General features: G+C 49.8%; 1 protein-coding gene across 3 annotated transcripts in view; it reads right to left on the reverse strand.

Moving 5' to 3' along the window:
• The window catches only part of TESC (tescalcin), a 69044-nt gene that overhangs the window by 14297 nt on the left and 37772 nt on the right, over positions 1 to 16975 (reverse strand). For all 3 annotated transcript variants that reach the window (XR_004345535.1, XR_004345536.1, XM_032603688.1), the window contains exons 3-4: positions 6141 to 6221; positions 229 to 368 (exon numbers count right to left, since the gene is read on the reverse strand). Coding sequence is in view for 1 of the 3 variants with exons in the window: in XM_032603688.1 (XP_032459579.1) it covers positions 229 to 368; positions 6141 to 6221 (221 nt within the window). In the remaining 2 variants the exon portion in view is untranslated. The remainder of the gene's footprint in view (positions 1 to 228; positions 369 to 6140; positions 6222 to 16975) is intronic.

Raw genomic sequence — 16975 nt, forward strand, 5'->3', positions numbered from 1 at the left:
AATCACTGACACCTCCTTCTGTTCCCAGAAAACCACCAGCTGCTGAGAAGTGCCAACAAGGAGGCTGCCATGCAACAGCCTCGGAGGAGAGGGAGGTGCAAACCCCACCCTCTGTGTGTGAAAATCGGGACCAACCTCCCCAAGGCTGGTGCAACCTGACCCGACCCTCCCCAACCCCCCCTTGGGGGCGGCCAGGTGCGCACCGGGGAGGGGCCCCAGGACACCCACATCTTAGCTTCTCTTTCCGGCACAGCTGCACCCGCTCCTCATCCATGGTGGTGTCGATAGGCCGGAAGTAGGACATGATGGTCAGAAAGTCCTCGAAGTTGATCTCGTCAGCCAGGCCGCTGGGCCCCTTGCGCAGGTTCCTACGGGAGCCACGAGGGGGTGTCGGAAATGCATTAAGAACAGAATCTTGTCCTGCTACCAACAGCCCTCGAGAACCCGGCCCTTCTGTGCACACACTTCACCTACGATGGCTGTCCCAGCCTTGGGTTCTGTTTCCCAACAACCTGCTCGTGGGGGCCCCGGGCACCAGGGCAGTTCAGTCCAGCCCCTCCCCGGAGCCCCCCCCGCCAGAAATCACCATCTGAGGGCCTGGGGGGAGACACGGGCAACTGCACAGTTGCTGGGATGGAGGGCTTCCCGGGCATGCTGCGGTGCACAGAGCTGGGCACTTACACACGGGGAAAGTGAGGCAGTAATTCCCCCAGGTACATCTCCTGACCCTTACCTTTAGATCGGGGTCAGCGAACTGCTGCCTGGGGGCCAAATCCCACATGCTGCCTATTTTTATACAGCCCATAAACTAAGAGGGGTTTTAATATGGTTGGAAAAAATGCCGGGGAAAAAAAGAATAGCATCTCATGACAAGTGAAAACTCCATGAAATTCAAATTTCGGCGTCCATAAATAAAGTTTTATTGGCACACGGCCAGGCCCATTGATTTGCATAGTATCCGTGGCTGCTTACAAGCTACAGAGGCAGAGTTGAGCAGCTGCGACAGAGACCATGTGGCCCGCAAAACCTAAAATATTTACTCCCTGGCCTTGTAGAGAAAGTTTGCCAATTCCTGCTATCAGCTGTTTAAAACTCCAGCACAACGATCAAAGCAGGCAGCTCTGAGTGACGTTTCCTACCAAAGTGCAAAACTCGCCGATGACGGCAGGTTTTCTGATAGATCATGGCACAGAGTCCCAGGGGGGCCTGCGTCACACCTCCCTTCCCCGCGCACTTTCCCACCACTCCAACATCCCTATGGATGTGCTTTTCTGCAGGGGGCAAGAAAAGGGCTTGTGTTCCAGGCGGGGCTCAGGGAGCGAACCCAAGGCTGGGTCTGCCCTGTGCCTAGCACACGGCGGATACTCAGCAAACGCGTGAGTGCACTGAAAAGCCACTGGGTGAGGGTCCTGGCAGAGAAGAAGAGTTGAGAAAACAGCTTGGAGATGACGCCAACCAAACACGGGCTCCTGGCCCACTGCTGCCAAACCCTCATCGCTAACCGACCTCCGCTGGTGCAGGTGGCCATCGGGCTGATGGGCAGAGGGTCCCTCTGCCCTCACTGTGCATCCTTTCAAAGAGACAGTTCTCAGCTGGCCCGGGATAACAGTCAAGGGCTAGTGCTTGTCAAATGCATTTGGGTCCCACCTGCGGTTAGGACCATATCTCGGTTTAAAGGAATACATTCGAGGTTCTCGCTCTAGGGGCCCATCTACTCCTTTTCAAATACTGCCCCTGAAGTACCACACTTCACAGTTTAGAGATCTCGCTATTCCCAATCTTCCATGCCAGGACATCTTCCAGAAAGAGGTGGCTCCCAAGCCTGGAACAGGGAAGGTGGATCATGAAACAACAAATCTGAGAGGTAAGGCGAGATCTTCTGGACTCAGGAAGCCTAGTCTTTGAGTAAAAACTCTCAATCTTCCCGGAAATCTTCTCTTACAAAGTTTTTCCACTGCTACTCCAGGCAGATTTTTAATAATCTCAGAGTTCTTGCTGTCAGGGGCACAGTCCAAATTTACAGGGCGTAAAAATAGCCCCAGGATGTACTGGGCTCCTCAGAGGTACTTTTCACTGTGTTTGGGTTGCATGTCCCTCTCAAGGGGTTCAGGCTGCAGCGAGAGGGATGACAATGAGCTCGGGGGACATGTGATCAACCCCGGGGCAGGCTGGCCACGAATGGGTCCTTCTCAGGGAAGGTCGAGACCCGGCTGCTTCAGCATCCGTACCTGATTCAGGGGCTAGGCATCCCTTCTCCTCCTAGCGTCCCCGGGAGGTCCACATAGGCCGGCATCATGGTCTCTAAAGGTGACCACAATGCAGAGACCGAGGAAACCCAGACACAGCACCTAGAGCCAGACCCACGTGCACTCCGGTCCACTTCCACAACGGAGCACCCGAGACCTGGGTCGGGGGACAGAAGAACAGGGGCTACATCCAAATCTGCAACCCAGCACGAGAGCATTCTTTCTGCAAGGATGCCTGATTTAGAGCAGTCTTTTTGCTTCCTTAACCCTCCGATGACCCTGTAAGGATCAGAGCCCTTGGAGGTGGGGACAGACCTGGCTCAAACTGCCCTCCAAGACCAGCTTCTTGGTTCAAAACGTCTTAGGAAGCAAGGTGGACGCTGGTATTCCTTGAAAGCAAAATCCCGTCTCCAGCCTCTCCTCTTGAGTCCTCCCCCACCTCCTTGCTGGAACAGGATGAGATGTGAAGGATACACAGGCGCTGAGCTGCTCTGGGTCCAGGCTAGGGAAGCCTTTCCTTAATCCTCCCCTATTTGGTGACCTCTGGGCTGCCCGCCGACTCACCCGGGGCCTCCCTTTCTCCACACCGTGTCTCTAAGCAGCCGCCCCAGGCTGAGGCCCCAGGACCCACAGGGGAGGCTCTCACCATCCCCTACTGGCCACTGCCCTCCCTCTCCTGCTGTCATGCGTCATCGTCAGATAGCAATTCCCTAGAGCAGGTGCCTCGTGAGCTGCCCGCAATGCAGAACTGCAGACCCGGGAATCCCTCGACTCCGTCCCCATCATATCCAGCCCATCTCCAGTTTCACTCCTCTGATCTCTCTGGGATCCCTCCTCGTCTCTCCTGGGATAGCCTGGTCCAGCCTCCACCATCTCAGCGGGCACACCACATGCAGACAGAATGAGTTTTGCAAAAAGCAAATCAGACTCTGTCGCTCCCCTGCTCGATGCCCTCTGGGAAGCTCCTCCAGCTCTTGGGGTGACCCCCAAGCCCCCAACCTGGTCTCCCAGGCCCAAGAGGTTTGGTCCCAGCCGCCCAGCTCTCACCACCCCTTCCCACCACACTCTCCTCCCCAGGGGCCCAAAAGCTTGTTTCAATGCCCACCTTCTGGGCACTCAACGTTCCCTGATCGACTAAGGCCCCTTCCTCCACCCTTTAGGTGCCACTGCACCTGCGCCGCCCTTAAGAGCTCTGTCCTAACCTCAGATGCCCCAAGTACGGTAGCGGGTCTCTCCTGCCTCTGACTATGGACTGTGGACTCAGGGCACGCCTTCTTGTCCTCTGGCCCCTGCCCACGCACTGCCCCCTCAGCAGAGGCAGCGCTCATGGACAGAAGCCCGGCAACGCCTAAATTCCACTCTAAGAGCTGAAAACGCAACTCCCGGATCTGTTCTGGTTCCCACAGGGGACAGCTGAGCACCAAGCCACCTCGGGCCAGATTTGTTTTTTTGTTTTATAAATTTCTTTCTTTTTATTTACTTTTTATTTATTTTTGGCTGCATTGGTCTTCGTTGCTGCATGCGGGCTTTCTCTAGTTGTGGTGGGGGGGGCTGCTCTTCGTTGCAGTGCGCAGGCTTCTCACTGCAGTGGCTTCTCTTGTTATGGCGCACGGGCTCTAGGCGTGCGGGCTTCAGTAGTTACGGCACGTGGGCTCAGTAGTTGTGGCACACGGGCTTAGTTGCTCCGCAGCATGTGGGATCTTCCCGGACCAGGGCTCGAACCCGTGTCCCCTGCATTGGTAGGCGGATTCTTAACCACTGTGCCACCAGCGAAGTCCCCAGATTTGTTTTAAGGAATAATTACATACAGTAAAAGGCACATATCTTACATTTGGACCAATGTGTGCACCTGAGAAACCCACCCCCCAATCAGGATACCAGAGGTTTCCCTCGGGCCCCTCTCCAGCCCAACCTGTCTCCTCCTGGGCTGGCGGTGAGGATGGAAGAACCAAGCCCTTGGCCCTGGGTGGGCTCCACAGGCTCGGGGGAAGCAGGGTTTGCCAGGACCTCTGGCGTGTCATCCTCTCTTCACCTTAGCACACCTAGGGCCAGGAGACACCAGCCCCTCTAGCTCCAACCCACGGAAGGCTGGGTCCCTGGGGCCCGGCCAACTTCACAACTGGCCCAGTCTCATCCAGCCGTTTGGAAACAAGCCTCACAGACACATACATGCAGGCGTGTGTATATACAGACATGTTAGGTGTCACTAGGCTCTGGTCACCCTGCACCCTCTTCCTGTGAGGCCTCCAACTCCAGGCCCTGACAAGCGTGTCGTCTCCACGTTTGGGGGCCGCATCACCGCTCCCCCTGCCACCTCCCCTCTCCAGTAGCTGCCAGCCCCCAATGCTGCTCTGCCTTACTGCCCACCCAGGCCTCCCTCTGGGATTCCGCAGGCAGAACGAGATTAAAAAGCAGCTGAGGGCCCTGCCCACCCCACACCTCTCACCATGCTTGGCCTCTCTGTGCTCCAGCCAGGCCCCCTCTGCCACTCGCACCACTCCCTGTGCCACGGGGTCTTTGCACGTGCAGTTCTGGTCTCTCTCTGCTTTGCCTAGTTAACTCCTGGGCACTCTCTCCTCAGGTCTCACCCCACAGGTCCGGGAGGAAGGCCTCTGCATTTTCTGGGGCAGCCTGAGGACCCCGTAGCCCCAACCCATAAATAGGTGAGGCCTAGGAGTCTTCCTCAGGGTCCTGCAGCCCTGGCAGAACCAGAGCTGGGCGGTTCAGGCTCGTACAACTTGAAACCCATCCAGGAGTCCCCACCCATGATACGACCTCAAGGAAGAGACATGCCTATTCCCTTCCTTCCTCTTTCTGCCAGTTCTCTCTGCTTCTCAGCGATCTTTGCAGACACAGGGTGTCAGGCCTGGGCCCCTGGTGTGTTTGTCCACAGGTTCTGGCAGCCTGGAGAGGGTGTGACCCCCTCACCCCCCCACCAAGCCTCAGACACAGTGATCTCCATGAGGATATGTGAGTCTTTCAACTCCAACGACACTAGACATTCGGGGACATGAGCTCTGGTGTCAGCCTCAGCTTTGGGATACTGTCCATGGTGCCTCTCTCTGCCTCAGTCTGTAAGCCAGGGTGCTGTGCGTAACGACAGCTACCCTGGCTCTTTAACATACCTCATCTCAGCACAGCCTCACAGCAACCCTGAGAGGCAGGTGCTATTATTACCTCCGTTCTATATGTGAGAAAACCGAGGCAGCCTCCAAGAGGGGCCCCAGTGACCCTGCCTCCTGGTATTCACGCCCCATGTAGTCCCCTTTCCAAGTGCGAGGTGACCCAGTGACTTCTGATGAGGACAATACAGCAAAAGTCATGGCATGTTATCTGCAAGATGAAGTTACCAAAAGATGGTCTTTTCCCTCTCAGGTGCCCAATCTCTCTCTCTCTCTCATTGGAACAGCTTACTCTGGAGGAAGCCAGCTGCCAGGTGTGGTAGCCCTGGTGACAGGTCCATGAGATGCCTCCAGCCAATAGCCAGGACAGTGAGCTCGGAAGCAGAGCCTCCCCCAATCGAGCCTTCAGGTGAATGTAGCCCCAGCTGACCCACCCTGAGCCTGAGAACCCAGATCCCTGACTCTCAAAGATGGTTAGCCAATAAATATATATTGTTTCAAACTGCTAAGTTTGGGGGTAATTTGTTTCACAGCCACAGCTAACTAATACAGAGGCCTAGAGAGATTGAGTGAGCTGTCCCAAGTCACCCAGCCATGAATCCAGGACTGCCAGACCCTGGACCTGTGGCTTGTAGCTCCTACCTGACAAAGCCCCCTCTTCTCTGCGTCAGCTTAAGGGGCTGTTCCGAGCACACGAGTCATGCAAGAAGTCACAAGGGCAAATGCTCCCCCAAAGTCACCCACCATCGGCAGCTCCAGGAGAAAGGCCCACCTGTTGTCGAAGAAGGCACGGACGATTTTGGATCTGATCGGGTTGAGCTCCAGGTCAGGGATGTTGTTGAAGTTCTCCTTGCTGGGTACCAAGGAGGGGGCGCACCGGGGAAAGAGTGAGAAAAGAAAGCAGACGTCAGAGAGCATGTTCATCACTTCTCAAGCTGTGTTTTTTTTATCCTGAGCAGACTCCACACGAACAGTCCAGAATGAGACAGGACTGGAATATGCTCCACTGGTCTGTCTCCTCCTCTGACCTCTGGACTGCCAGGACCACAGAGGGTCTGGAGGCTCAGAGATGCCCCTGTGAAGCTGATAAACGTCCTAGACATCCACCCCCAGGAAGATGCAGCAACACAAGATCTGCACCCCATTCCGAGGGGTCAGAGAACCCAGGTAGGGAAACCCTCAGTTGGCCCTTCTGGAATCAGAGAAGCAGGATGCTGGCTTGCAGCTTTGGAAGACAGTGTGGCAGGTCCTCAACAAGTGAGAAACATGGAGTTACCATGTCACCCAGGGATTCCACTCCTAGGTATATACCTGGGTATGTCCCTAGAGAAATGAAAACACTCATCCACATAAAAATCTGCCCATGACTATTCATAGAAGCAGTCTTCCTAACAGCCATAAAGTAGAAACACCCCAAATGTCTATCAACAGATAACTGGATAAATGTGGTCTATCCATATAAGAGAATATTATTCAGCCATAGAAAGGAACGAAATACAGATACAGGCTACAACACGGACGGACCTTAAAGACACAGTGCTAAGTGAAAGAAGGCAGACACAAAAGACCACAGAGTGTATGATTTCATTCATATGAAATGTTCAGAATAAATCAATCCGTAGAGACAGAAAGTAGCTTAGTGACTGCCAGGCGCTGGGGGATTGGGAGATGGGGAATGGGGATGGTGTCTAAAGGTATGGGGATTCTTCTGGGGATGATGAAAATGTTGTAAAGTTGACTGTGGTGATGGATGCATAACTCTGTAAACATACTAAAAGCCATTGCACTGCACATCTTAGTGGGTGAATTGTAGGATATGTGAACTGTATTTCAGTAAAGCTGTTTAAAAAAAGAGAGAGAGGGACCTCCCTGGTCGTCCAGTGGTTAAGACTCCACACTTCCACCGCAGGGGGTGTGGGTTCCATCCCTGGTGTCCCTGCTCTGGGAACAGGATCCTGCATGCCAAACAGTAGCACGGCCAGAAAAAAGAGAGAGGGAGGAGAAATGCTTGCAGGAGAGGGTGAACTTCAAACACAGACACTCTGTTGCTGCGCACAGGTGTTGCTGGGTCCTAGAGGCTGTGGGTTTGCAGGCGTGGAGGCAGGCAAGTCCCTCATCTACCTGACCTTCCCGCATAAGGCCATCCTTTGTTCTCGGCATCTGCTTCCAGCTCCCTGGACTTCAACGGGGCAGTGGCCTTGGAAGGGACCCAGGGCACAAGCTGGTAATTCCGGTGAACAAGGGGGCACGCCCAGCGGGGGGAGGAGGAAGGATATTAGCCACTTAAAACGAGGATGTCCAGGAGCCCTCAGATTCAGAACTTGAAACTAGAACTAACCCGTGCTGGGAAGGAGGAAGTGCCACGTACATGGAGAATTCAGCACCGTCAGAGTTGGAAGGTTCTGTAACGACACAGCTGACCCCTGTCCTGCCCCCACCTCACAGATGGGGATGCTGAGGCTCAGGGAGGAGAAGCAGGACCTGCCTGGGGCCCCGACGCCTCCGTGTTCTCTCCATCTCTGTGTGTCTCCGCCTCTCCCCATCCCCCAGCGCTCCCAGCTTGGCTTGCTTGCAGCACTTGGCCAAACTCAGGAGCCGGTGTCAGTGGACACCAACATCTTAGATTCCTGAGAGCCCAGTTGTAAAGGGGGCGACACAACGCAGCTGGCCTGCAGCAATGGAATATTATTTGGCCATAAAAAAGGAATGCAGTACTGACTCACGCCACAACACAGATGAACCTTACAAGCATGAACCTTATTTCACCGCTCAGCAGTGAAAGAAGACACACAAAAGGCCACACAGTGTATGATTCCATTTATATGAAATGTCCAGAATGAGCAAATCCATAGAGACGGAAAGCAGACTGGTGGGTGCCAGGGGCCAGGGGATAGTTAATGGCTCGTAGGCACAGGTTTTCTTTTGGGGGTGATGAAAACATTCTAAAATTGACTGTAGACTTCAAGTGGGCGAAGCGTGTCGCATGTGAATTACATCTCAATGAGGCTGTTTTAAAATATCCCTAAGCTATTTTTAAAAACCAAAAAGCAAAGAACCACTGCACTATCGCTCCATCGATATAAAGAACAAAAAGTGAGGCGCTAACCTGTGCAGGTTCACGGTCAGCTATCGCCGGGAATGCTGACTAGGAAGGAGCAGCAGGGAGCTCTTGGGGCTGAGGATGTTCTGCCCTTGCTCTGGGTTTGGGGTCACGGGTGTGTTCAGTCTGTGAAAGACCGTCTCACCGCCCCCGTCCCTTTTCCCCATGCACATGATAGTCGCCCCACACTGGCACAGGCCCCCACCCTGCCCTCCTTCCTCATGAGTGGGAAGCAGCCACAGGAGGAAACAGAAAACCCAGAGCCCCCAGGATGGGAACAGGTCAAGTTAAAGGGGCCACGTGGAGCTTGAGAGGGGATCTGGGGAGAAGGGAAAGGAAGCGAGCAGCTGCTAGTTGGCAGGAGACCCCCAAGCCCTCTCTGGCTTTCACTGGCCAGGGGTCTTGGCTACTGCTATCTCTTCCTCAGCCTTAGTCTCCTCATCTGTGAAGTGGGCACAGCCTCTGGAGTCGGACTTGGGTTCTACCAGCTCTGATACCTGGGACAAGTGACTTAGCCTCTCTGAGCCTCCGTCTGCTCCTCTACACACAGGAGCCTCGGGCGGCTGTCGCTCTCAGCACGGTGCCTGGCGAAGAGCAAGGGCTCCACGGATGGAGGCCTTCAGGCATCCGAGAGCACGGGGACAGGACTCTCGTCTCCACGGCACCACAGCCTCAAGGCCTCGCACGACTGAGGGCTGCGCAGGGGCTCAAAACACGGCGTGTGGGCCGAACAGCTGAGCAGAAGGGACGGCGGGTGTGGGCAGGGCACCTGGCCCCCAGGCTCTGCTCCTTCCCCAGCCGTCCACACCCTTTGGTGCCCCCAGGAGTCAGTCTGCAGATCCTTGGAGAGCATCCCGCTCTGCCTTGCCGAGCCCTGGACGGGGCTCTCAGAGGGGCTTTGTCCCAGGGCTGCTGGAAGGACCACATCTGGGGACAACAAAAAAGAGGTCTGACCTCCCAGAGGTGAGGCAGGTGCCAGGAATCCAGCTGGGGACACAGTGTCTTTGGGTCCTGGCCGCACAGCCCCTGGCAGGTCTGTGCAGGTGTCTTTGAGGCCTAGCTGCCTTTCTCCAGAAGCTAGAACCACACTGCCCCTCACCACGGGCACCTTACTGACTCTCCAAGGCTCAGTTTCCTCATCTGTGGATTGCGTACAGACCAAGCACCACCCCCCAATATCAAAGGGGAAGTGAAGTCAAGTACACCTGGGGGCCGGTCCAGGCTCTGCTCCTGACCAGGCATGTGGCCCTGGGTGAGCCACTGCATGTCCCAGAGCCTTGATTTCTCATCTGTAAAATGGGGATTGTGGGAATATCCCAGCAGGATCATGGGGTTAATGAAATGACTGAGTGAGATAAACACAGGTGAGGCGCTTAGCATAATGCCTGACACGTAGTGAGATCGTCATTTTAAAATGTTGATGGTGATAATTGTAACAGCAGCAGCAGCTGACCTTCTATGTACTCCCAAGGTGTCAGGTACTGTTCTGAGAGCTCTATAGTATTATCCTACAAGGTAAGAACATATTTCCACCTTACAGATGAGGAAACCGAGGCAGAGAGGTGAAGAAATGTCTTACTGCTAAGAACAATACCCCTGACGTCGGTGGCACACGGAAGCTCTAGCCCGGGAGCAGCTTCTCCTAAGGGGCGTGGGGAGGGGACCAAGACCTTCCTGCCAGGATTTTTTGTGCAAAGGCATGGGGATGGGAGAACCACCTGGTGCCAAGTAGGGAATTCTTGGGAATTCCCTGGCCGTCCAGTGGTTAGGACTCAGCGCTTTCACTATCATGGCCTGGGTTCAATCCCTGGTTGAGGAACTAAGATCCTGCAAGCCACGTGGTACAGCCCAAAAAAAAAAAAAAAAAAAAAAAAAATGCAGGGAGAGAGAAGCAAGAAGAACTACAATCCTGCAGCCTGTGGAACAAAAACCACATTCACAGGAAGACAGACAAGATGGAAAGGCAGAGGACTATGTACCAGATGAAGGAACAAGATAAAACCCCAGAAAAACAGCTAAATGAAGTGGAGATAGGCAATCTTCCAGAAAAAGAATTCAGAGTAATGGTAGTGAAAATGACCCAGGACCTTGGAAAAACAATGGAGGCAAAGATCGAGAAGATGCAAGAGATGTTTAACAAAGACCTAGAAGAAATAAAGAACAAACAAACAGAGACGAACAATACAATAACTGAAATGAAAACTACACTAGAAGGAATCAATAGCAGAATAACTGAGGCAGAAGAACAGATAAGTGACCTGGAAGACAGAATGGTGGAATTCACTGCTGCGGAACAGAAAAAGAAAAAAAGAATGAAAAGAAATGAAGACAGCCTAAGAGACCTCTGGGACAACATTAAATGCAACAACATTCGCGTTATAGGGGTCCCAGAAGGTGAAGGGAGAGAGAAAGGACCCGAGAAAATATTTGAAGAGATTATAGTCAAAAACTTCCCCAACATGGGAAAGTTTTTAGCCACCCAAGTCCAGGAAGTGCAGAGGGAGTCCCATACAGGATAAACCCAAGGAGAAATACGCTGAGACATACAGTAATCAAATTTTCAAAAATTAAAGACAAAGAAAAGTTATTGAAAGCAGCAAGGGAAAAATGACAAGTAACATACAAGGGAACTCCCATAAGGTAAACAGCTGATTTCTCAGCAGAAACTCTACAAGCCAGAAGGGAGTGGCATGATATACTTAAAGTGATGAAAGGAAAGAATCAACAACCAATATTACCCTACCCGGCAAGGATTTCATTCAGATTCGATGGAGAAATCAAAAGCTTTACAGACAAGCAAAAGCTAAGAGAATTCAGCACCCCCAAACCAGCTCTACAACAAATGCTAAAGGAACTTCTCTAAGTGGGAAACACAGGAGAAGAAAAGGACCTACAAAAACAAACCCAAAACATTAAGAAAATGGTCATAGGAACATACATATCAATAATTACCTTAAACATGAATGGATTAAATGCTCCAACCAAAAGACACTGAAGGCTCGCTGAATGGATACAAAAACAAGACCCATATATGTGCTGTCTACAAGAGACCCACTTCAGACCTAGGGACACATACAGACTTAAAGTAAGGGGATGGAAAAATATATTCCATGCAAATGGAAATCACAAGAAAGCTGAAGTAGCAATGCTCATATCACATAAAATAGACTTTAAAATAAAGAATGTCACAAGAGACAAGGAAGGACACTACATAATGATCAAGGGATCAATCCAAGAAGAAGATATAACAATTATAAATATATATGCACCCAACATAGGTGCACCTCAATGCATAAGGCAACTGCTAACAGCTATAAAAGAGGAAATTGACAGTAACACAATAATAGTGGGGGACTTTAACACCTCACTTACACCAATGGACAGATCATCCAGACAGAAAATTAATACGGAAACACAAGCTTTAAATGACACAATAGGCCAGATAGATTTAATTGGTATTTATAGGACATTCCATCCGAAAACAGCAGATTACACTTTCTCCTCAAGTGCACACGGAACATTCTCCAGGATAGGTCACATCTTGGGTCACAAATCAAGCCTCAGTAAATTTAAGAAAATTGAAATCATATCAAGCATCTTTTCTGACCACAACATTATGAGATTAGAAATCAATTACAGGGAAAAAAATGTACAAAACACAAACACATGGAGGCGAAACAATGTTACTAAATAACCAAGAGATCACTGAAGAAATCAAAGAAGAAATCAAAAAATACCTAGAGACAAATGACAATGAAAACGCGATGATCCAAAGCCTATGGGATGCAGCAAAAGCAGTTCTAAGAGGGCAGTTTATAGCTATACAAGCCTACCTCAAGAAACAAGAAAAATCTCAAATAAACAATCTAACCTTACACCTAAAGGAGCCAGAGAAAGAAGAACAAACAAAACCCAAAGTTAGCAGAAGGAAACAAATCATAAAGACCAGAGCAGAAATAAATGAAATAGAAACAAAGAAAACAATAGCAAAGATCAATAAAACTAAAAGCTGGTTCTTTGAGGAGATAAACAAAATTGCTAAACCATTAGCCAGACTCATCAAGAAAAAGAGGGAGAGGACTCAAATCAACAAAATTAGCAATGAAAAAGGAGAAGTTACAACAGACACCGCAGAAATACAAAGCATCCTAAGAGACTACTACAAGCAACTCTATGCCAATAAAATGGACAACCTGGAAGAAATGGACAAATTCTTAGAAAGGTATAACCTTCCAAGACGGAACCAGGAAGAAATAGAAAATATGAACGGACCGATCACAAGTAATGAAATTGAAACTGTGATTAAAAATCTTCCAACAAACAAAAGTCCAGGACCAGATGCCTTCACAGGTGAATTCTATCAAACATTTAGAGAAGAGCTAACAGCCATCCTTCTCAAACTCTTCCAAAAAACTGCAGAGGAAGGAACACTTCCAAACTCATTCTAAGAGGCCACCATCACCCTGATACCAAAACCAGACACAGATACTACAAAAAAAGAAAATTACAGACCAATATCACTGATGAATATAGATGCAAAAATCCTCAACAGAATCCTAGCAAACAGAATCCAACACCACATTAAAAGGATCATACACCATGATCAAGTGGGATTTATCCCAGGGATGCAAGGATTCTTCAATATACACAAATCAATCAATGTAATACACCATATTAACAAATTGAAGGAGAAAAACCATATTATCATCTCAATAGATGCAGAAGAAGCTTTTGACAAAATTCAACACCCATTTATGATAAAAACTCTCCAGAAAGTGGGCATAGAGGGAACCTACCTCAACATAATAAAGGCCATATACAACAAACCCACAGCAAACATCCTTCTAAATGGTGAAAAACTGAAAGCATTTCCTCTAAGATCAGGAACAGGACAAGGATGTCCACTCTCACCACTATTACTCAACATAGTTTTGGAAGTCCTAGCCACGGCAATCAAGAAGAAAAATAAAAGGAATCCAAATTGGAAAACAGGAAGTAAAACTGTCACTGTTTGCAGATGACATGATACTATACATAGAGAATCCTAAAGATGCCACCAGAAAACTACTAGAGCTAATCAATGAATCTGGTAAAGTTGCAGGATACAAAATTAATGCACAGAAAAGTTGCCAGATACAAAATTAATGCACAGAAATCTCTTGCATTCTTATACACTAATGATAAAAAATCTGAAAGAGAAATTAAGGAAACGCTCTCATTTACCACTGCAGCAAAAAGAATAAACTTCCTAGGAATAAACCTACCTAGGGAGACAAAAGAACTGTATGCAGAAAACTATAAGACACTGATGAAAGAAATTAAAGATGATACCAACGGATGGAGAGATATACCATGTTCTTGGATTGGAAGAATCAATATTCTGAAAATGACTACCAAAATACTACCCAAAGCAATCTACAGATTCAATACAATCCCTATCAAATTACCAATAGCATTTTTTACAGAGCTAGAACAAAAAGTCTTAAAATTTGTATGGAGACACAAAAGACCAAGAATAGCCAAAACAGTCTTGAGGGAAAAAAACGGAGCTGGAGGAATCAGACTCCCTGACTTTAGACTATACTACAAAGCTACAGTAATCAAGACAATATGGCCCTGGCACAAAAACAGAAATATAGATCAGTGGAACAAGATAGAAAGCCCAGAGATAAACCCACGAACCTATGGTCAACTAATCTATGACAAAGGAGGAAAGGATATACAATGGAGAAAAGACAGTGTCTTCAATAAGTGGTGCTGGGAAAACTGGACAGCTACACGTAAAAGAATGAAATTAGAACACTCCCTAACACCATACACAAAAATAAACTCAAAATGGATTAAAGACCTAAAAATAGGACAGGACACTATAAAACTCTTAGAGGAAAACATAGGAAAAACACTCTGACATAAAACACAGCAAGATCTTTTCTGACCCACCTCCTAGAGCAATGGAAATAAAAGTGAACAAATGGGACCTAATGAAACTTAAAAGCTTTTGTACAGCAAAGGAAACCATAAACAAGATGAAAAGACAACCCTCAGAATGGGAGAAAATATTTGCAAACAATTCAGTGGACAAAGGATTAATCTCCAAAGTATATAAACAGCTCACTCAGCTCAATATTAAAAAAAAAACCCAATCAAAAAATGGGCAGAAGACCTAAATAGACATTTCTCTAAAGAAGACACACAGATGGCGGAGAAGCACATGAAAAGCTGCTCAACATCACTTATCATGAGAGAAATGCAAATCAAAACTACAATGAGGTATCACCTCACACCAGTCCGAATGGGCATCATCAGAAAATCTACAAACAACAAATGCTGGAGAGGGTGTGGAGAAAAGGGAACCCTCTTGCACTGTTGGTGGGAATGTAAATTGATACAGCTACTATGGAGAACAGTATGGAGGTTCCTCCAAAAACTACAAATAGAACTACCATATGACCCAGCAATCCCACTACTGGGCATATACCCGGAGAAAACCATAATTCAAAAAGACACACGTGGGCTTCCCTGGTGGCACAGTGGTTGGGAGTCTGCCTGCTGATGCGGGGGACGCGGGTTCGTGCCCCGGTCCGGGAGGATCCCACGTGCCGTGGAGCAGCTGGGCCCGTGGGCCATGGCCGCTGAGCCTGCACGTCCGGAGCCTGTGCTCCGCAACGGGAGGGGCCGCAGCAGTGAGAGGCCCGTGTACCACAAAAAAAAAAAAAAAAAAGACACATGCACCCCAATATTTATTACAGCCCTATTTACAATAACCAGGTCATGGAAGCAACCTAAATGCCCATCAACAGATGAATGGATAAAGAGGATGTGGTACATATATACAGTGGAATACTACTCAGCCATAAAAAGGAATGAAATTGGGTCATTTGTAGAGACGTGGATGGATCTAGAGACTGTCATACAGAGTGAAGTCAGAAAGAGAAAAACAAATATCGTATATTAACGCATATATGTGAAACCTAAAAAATGGTACAGATGAACCAGTTTGCAGGGCAGAAATTGAGACACAGATGTAGAGAACAAACGTATGGACACCAAGGGGGGAAAGCGGCGGGGCGGGTGGGGATGGTGGTGTGATGAATTGGGTGATTGGGATTGACATGTATACACTAATATGTGTAAAATGGATAACTATTAAGAGCCTGCTGTATAAAGAAAGAAATAAAAGAATACAAAAAGAAAGCAGGGAACTCTTGGCGCTTCTCAAACATGAACTTGTACACGAATCCTGGGGATGGTGGTAAAATGCAGGTTCTGATTCAACAGTCCTGTAAAGGCCAGTTTCAGTCTCATTTTTCCTTCTTCCCCTCCCACCCCCAGGTGCCCATGGGGCTGGTTGAACCAGCTCAGCCAAAGGCCTCCCTGCCACCCGTGGGAACAGCTCTGCTTCACCCTGAGCCCAGGGCTGGGGCCGGAGCTGATACACGGTGGCCAGTGGTCCAGCGATGCTGCCCCAGTGACCAGCGGGGAGGGGTCTGCCCATGAGGGGTCCAGGGGCACACAGCTTCTGTGGGTTTACAACTTTCCCCCTCGAGTCCCCCTCGTGTTTCCTGTGCCAGGCTGAGTACTCTGTGAGCTCAGCCATGTTTAATCACCCTCACATCCCAATGATGGGTGACGCCAATGACCCCCCCATTTTACAGGCAAGAAAATGAGGCCCAGAGAAGTGAAGTGACTAAGCCATCGTCACACAGCTAGTAGAAGAGCTTTGAATCCGGCTCTCACCACCCCCATGCACTTCCTCACACTTGCTATTTCCTTCAAGTTGTGGTTTTTAATTTAAAGAGAGAGAACAAGAGAGATCTTCATGAGGCATCTGATCCCGCCCAGCCCCGAGAGGCCCCATCGGGGACCCAGAAAGAGGGCAAGACAAGTGTCCAGCCCACAAAGGAAGGAAAGACTAAAAAACCACGAAGGAGGGTGGGCCGGGCACTTCCTCCTGCCTTGCGGTGTGGGTTGGTTTCCGGCGGCTTTGAGGCTCAGCTCAACTGCAAAGTTCTCTCTGCAAGTCTGGGGAGGATTCTCAGCCTGGAGCCCCGGCCTCCCTGCTCTCTGCTGATCCAGGGCTTCACACCTCAAGGAAAGACACGGGGCTCTCTCCTCTGCGGGCCGCATGCCCGACCCTCCCGGACCCCCTCCCTGCACTTAGTGTTGAACTTGTGATGGTTAAACAGCAGGGCAAAGGGGGGCCCACAGGGGCTCATGAAGGAAGGAGCACGTCTCATCTAGCCCGTGTCTTGGCAGGCAGTGCCGAGCCGCTCAAAGGGCAGTGCCTGGACAGCAGTGGCAGCAGCACCAGGGAGCTTGTGAGAAGTGGAGGGTCTTGGCTGGGCCCAACCAGCTGACCCAGAACCTGCATTTCACCTCGATCCCCAGGATCTGTACGCAAGTGTGTGCTTGAGAAGCTCTGAGAATTCCCTACTTGCACCAGGCGGTTCTCCCATCCACATGCCTTTGCACAACAGATTCCGGCAGGAAAGCCCCGCTCCCCCCGC

The sequence above is a fragment of the Phocoena sinus genome, chromosome 14 (assembly GCF_008692025.1).
Source record: "Phocoena sinus isolate mPhoSin1 chromosome 14, mPhoSin1.pri, whole genome shotgun sequence".
Lineage (NCBI taxonomy): Eukaryota > Metazoa > Chordata > Mammalia > Artiodactyla > Phocoenidae > Phocoena > Phocoena sinus.